At 34.5% G+C, this 5,127-nt stretch overlaps 1 protein-coding gene across 1 annotated transcript in view; it reads left to right on the forward strand.

The window, feature by feature from the left end:
* The window catches only part of LOC108970003, an 8,096-nt gene extending 6,699 nt beyond the window's left edge, over positions 1 to 1,397 (forward strand). Inside the window, exon 3 of the mRNA XM_018935077.1 lies at positions 1,146 to 1,397. Coding sequence (XP_018790622.1) covers positions 1,146 to 1,315 — 170 coding nt within the window. The 3' untranslated portion in view covers positions 1,316 to 1,397. The remainder of the gene's footprint in view (positions 1 to 1,145) is intronic.
* Positions 1,398 to 5,127: the final 3,730 nt, after the last annotated feature.

Below are 5,127 nucleotides of genomic sequence, written 5' to 3' on the forward strand. Positions count from 1 at the left end.
TATTTTAACACATATTGTGCACCCTGTTACTAAAATGCAAGTGTCAAGGACGTTTATAAAATGTTTGTTTCCAATGACAGTTTCATATTTAAGTTTTATAAAGCAGTTAAAACTAAAAATATTTGAATTTGTTGTTGTTGTTTTACTAGCATACAACAAAGCTCAGACAAGTTTAAGATTTATTGCTTAGCACATTGTTCTGGTTCGCTTTTGGTTACGTAGGCTTGACTCTCGTGCACATCCCATAAATCCTTGCACTAGTGCTGCTTTATGTGTACAATATTTGAAAATGTGTGCATGTAAAAGTGATTCACACTCTAATTATGCCGGTAGACGCGAGTTATTTGACGCGCCTCAAAGCAAAACTGCCATTGATCACGAATTATGCTGCAATTGTCAGCTGCCAAATTTGCCTTACAGACTTTATGCGGGTAGCGCCGTGATCTATTTGTAGCGAGTAACCATTTTTCATGCTTTCCAACGTTCTTTACGTGCAGCATGTGCAACTTTCCGCACACACACACACATAAACGGGCATTAATTGTGCGCCGTCGAAAGAAAGGTAAATAGAACCGTTGTGCCTTTGGCTGCGCGCAAGCACTGATTGCCAGTCGTCAAATTCGTACCGTGGCTGTGTGCCTGGCTGAGAGGCCGTGAGTCAGTCACGTGCCAACACGCGCTCGCTGTGTGTATACTTTAGCTATATAGTATGTATGTTTATATATGCCGAGCTACCTAACTTTGTTTATATGTACAATATATCTGTGCAGTGCATTACCCGACCTGACTTTTGCTTGCCTTTTGTTGATCCCGAGCACACACACACTTGCGCGTTTCCCCGTCGAATTCTCGCAAAAAGAATTTTGGTTTTTTATGTTATATGCTTCTTAAGGGGATGTACTGGCGTGTCCGCGCAATGCATATTTGCGCCCTTGCAGTTTTCTGCTTTTCTTCTCGCTAAATTTTTGCTTTTGTTTACTTTTCTGCTACGCTTGAGAATATTGTGGTTTGTTCTTTATTATTTTTGTTTGAATGAAATATAATTTTTTTTATATATTTTTTAATTTAATTATTATCGTTTTTTGCTTAAAGTAGCACATTTTGGCTCTACTAAAATATTTTTTTTTCTTATTTTCATCTTCCAGAATACATGAAGGAGCGCAAACGCCTCGCCCAAACGCCAAAAAAGGTCTCACCCGCCAAGCGTGCACGCACCAGCTCGGGCAGCAGCAGCTCAGGTCCCAGTCACAGTACGCATGCGTATAGCATTAGCGCGCATTTCTCACTGCAGCGAAGTATACAACGCAATAATTAATGCCGCAAACAACAAATTGCAAATTTTCCAACCTTAAATCTTATATAATTAGTATATAATTAACTATATACCAGCATATATATACATATATAAATAATTAGTATAGTTAACTACATATAAATAGCTATTAATTAAACATAAATGCGTAAATATGTATATACATATATACATATATTTCATAGTGTATATTGAATTGCGTACATTTGTAGACTAGTTTCACCCATTAGTTGTGTAAGTATTTTTTTTTTAATTTTAAATTTTTCTATTAAAAATTTTGTTTTAATTTCTTTAAATTTAATTATTGTTGTAACATTTCAAAATCAAGCCATACAAATTGTAGATTCATTGTTAAGTCAGCGCACGTATGATGCAAAATGTCAAAATGTACGGTTATATTTGAAGCTAACGGGTAACAAAACGGTTTTTTGATCGGTTTTGGTGAAAACTGGCGCTTCAAGTTAATTGTGCTATTTTTTCCAGCAACAAGTTTAAAAATTAAAAAAAAAAATCGAAAAATTTCTTCATATTTAAGCAAAGAAATGCAAATTTCATTGAAATAACTGTTTACTTATGCACATATAGACTACTAAGTTTTGTAAGACGAACAAAAAATCCATAACTAACAACTAAGCTAAATTTGAAAACGAAAATTTATACTGTAAGTTGTACGAAAGTGGCAATAACATTTATAAATTTACAACAAAATTTACAACAAACAAAAAATTGAACAAATCACACTTATACACACCTATACATATATAACATTATGCCAAAATTGTAAACTTAACTAATAATTTAGACCATATAAGCACACATGATCATGAATATGAATTGTAAATAATTTAAGTTACAAAATATTGCATTACACTCTCGGAAATGTCAAATTTCGGCATTCGAATACGAGGCAAAGCAATATTTGACATTTCAAAAACTGTAATGTAAGCAGCAAAATTCTATTTAACTGTTAAAAATCGCGCTCGGGCATTGTTTGGGCATTCGTGCACAAGTTCAACGTAAAATTTACCGTTTTTTGTACCGTTTTGATGAAAACTACGAAAAAGCGCTAACTTTTGCCTCTAAACTGTGCCGCGGCAGCTGTTAAAAATTGAAAAAATTGAAAAGGTTTTTCAAAAACGTCTTCAAGTTGCTGCCAAATTCCAAAATCGCAAATTTTTCAAACATTGCCAGACTCGTGATTTTCAAAAACTTATTAACTTACTTTTTCAAAATCATCTAACTTAGCTATACGCCTTAAACGAAGTACAAATTGTAAAAAATTATTAACTTTCTCGAGTACAAATTCATTTTCGTTCTAAAAAACGCACAACTTTTGGGTATTGTATAATTTGAGTTGTTTGCCAAAAAATGCAAAAAAAAATTAATTTAATTATTATTAATAAAAAAACAACAGAGCTGAAACTCAACACACTTAGAATTCACTGCAGTCGAAATTCAGCATAGTCAAAATTTGTCACAATTAAAATGCATAGTCAAAATCTACACAATTAAAACTCATCACACTTTTATTAATAAAAAATCAACACACTTAAAAATCAACACACTTAGTATTCACTACAGTCAAAATTCAGTACAATCAAAATTCAGCACAATTAAAATTAATAGTAAAAATTCACCACAATCAAAACTCACCACACTTAGAAATCACCACAGTCAAAATTCTGCATAGTCAAAATTTATCACAATTAAAATTCTTAGTCAAAATGATGCACAATTAAAACTCACCACAGTTAAAATTCACCACAGTTAAATTCACCACAGTTAAAATTCACCACAGCCAAAATTCATGTTAGTCAAAGTTCAGAACAATCAAAAATGAAATAATTAAAATTCATTACAACAAATAAAATTCACCACAGTCGAAACTCAACACAACCCAGTGCGCTTAGAAAGGCACCCAGTGTGCACTGCAGTGCGCTTACCATTGCAAAAATAACGCTCGTATACTCGTAACGAACATAAAAGCTGAAAATGCAATTGCAATTGCGCTACTGCTTGTTCTGCTCTTCTTCTTGGAAATACCTTTACAAAAATGCTTGCTGCTTGCTGCCTGTGCATGCTGCTTGTCGCGTGCAATCTCAAAGCGCGATATTTGCTATGTTTTTCCAAAAAGCATTTCATATTACTTAGTCTAAGCGTTGCCATAAGTTTCACAAAATCTCACGCTGCTCCAACAGCCTATTGTTGCTGTTGTATTTTTCATACACCCTCAGAGCTAACTAGTTAGAGCAGCGTCTTGATTTTGCTTGCTATTTTAACAACTATATGAATATTTTAGAGTACATTTGTAAAGCTGGAACCAGTTGATGCGGTTGTCGCGTGCATAAACTCAATGTTTGCGGCATCCGTTCACTTCTTTATTGTACAATTTACACTTTTTTTTATTTTTGTATCAAAGCTAATTAACTATATTAACGGTATTTGTAAGGTATCATAACTATATCTAATATAATACATACATACATAAATACATACAAATATTCAGTGATTACAATAAAAAGTCAAATATAAAAACAAAACAAATGCAAATATAAATAAAAATAATAAAACAAAACGAAATAAAAGTTGTTTTCTATTTTTTTATAAATGGAAACGTCGGAGACCCGATGAAGTATGCATAGAAATTATCTTGATGACGAGCTGAGCCATGGCCGTCTGTCCACCTGTGTATATTTTTCTTCATCTTCACTGCTTACGCGGTTATAGTGATGCTTGGAGATTCTAAGTGTAGCCAGGTCGTTCTCCACCTGGTCTTCGTAACAGAGTGGAGGGCTTCCTCTGCTACCCTCGGCGGGTATTGCCTCGAATACTCTCACAGCTGGAGAATTTTCATCCAATCGGAGGACATGAACTAAGATAAGTGATGTCTCCCCACAACAGTCGTGTCTTTGTCTCATGACCGACCCGGATCTTTATCTGTCCAAGGACTGTCAACTCGGCATCATTCTCATCAGTGACGTGTGAGCCAAGTCGCGAGTGCAACGATTGTTTATTTGCAGACAGGAGATATTTCGTCTTGCCCTCGCTTATTACCAGACCCATTTGTTCGCTTCTTTGTCCAACCTGGAGAAAGCGAATAAGATAATGCTCCACCATATCATCGTCCTCCGCACATGCTCTCCATTCCGCCGAATCTACTTTTCCAATTTTTGACGATGAAGTCTTAAAGGTAGGTTCCCTGTAATAGCCTTTACCATATTACTAAGTTACTTTTCGCCAATAAGTAGTCTAGGATCGAAATTACCGCAAATTAACTTTTTTTTAAAGGAAATATTTGTTTAAAACTCTTTTTTCAAAACAAAACTTATTGTTATTTAAAAAAAAAAAATTATATTATTAATTTTTTATAAAAATTTTGTATGTATTATTTGTTTTAAAAGACCTGACGTGTTCCTTAAGGAGTTTTATGCTTGAAACAACCCTTGAAGTAGCGCAATGGTCTATGACAGCCTAGGAGATTTGTGCTTCCAACTGACCCCGAAGCCCACTTGACAAATTCTGTTATGATTGAAACTATCTTCCGTGTATGGGTTACTATAGATTAAGCTCGCTCCTGTTTCTATTTCCCCCTTTCATCAGTTGGTGAATATGTAGATTTCGCGGTTGGAATTGTGACGCACTGAACCATTATTTCATTCTTCTCTACTGGCAAATTAAAACCATGTTTTTAACTTATCGTGGATCTCTTTTTATCGTTCGCATTACTAATTTAGCCCAAGTTCGTTAAGAAAATCGAGAACGAGTCTGACTTCAATGACCTAAAATAATGAGCAGGCTGCTCTTCTCTTCACTTC

Source organism: Bactrocera latifrons, unplaced genomic scaffold (genome assembly GCF_001853355.1).
Source record: "Bactrocera latifrons isolate USDA-ARS-PBARC rearing strain unplaced genomic scaffold, ASM185335v1 scaffold_275, whole genome shotgun sequence".
Lineage (NCBI taxonomy): Eukaryota > Metazoa > Arthropoda > Insecta > Diptera > Tephritidae > Bactrocera > Bactrocera latifrons.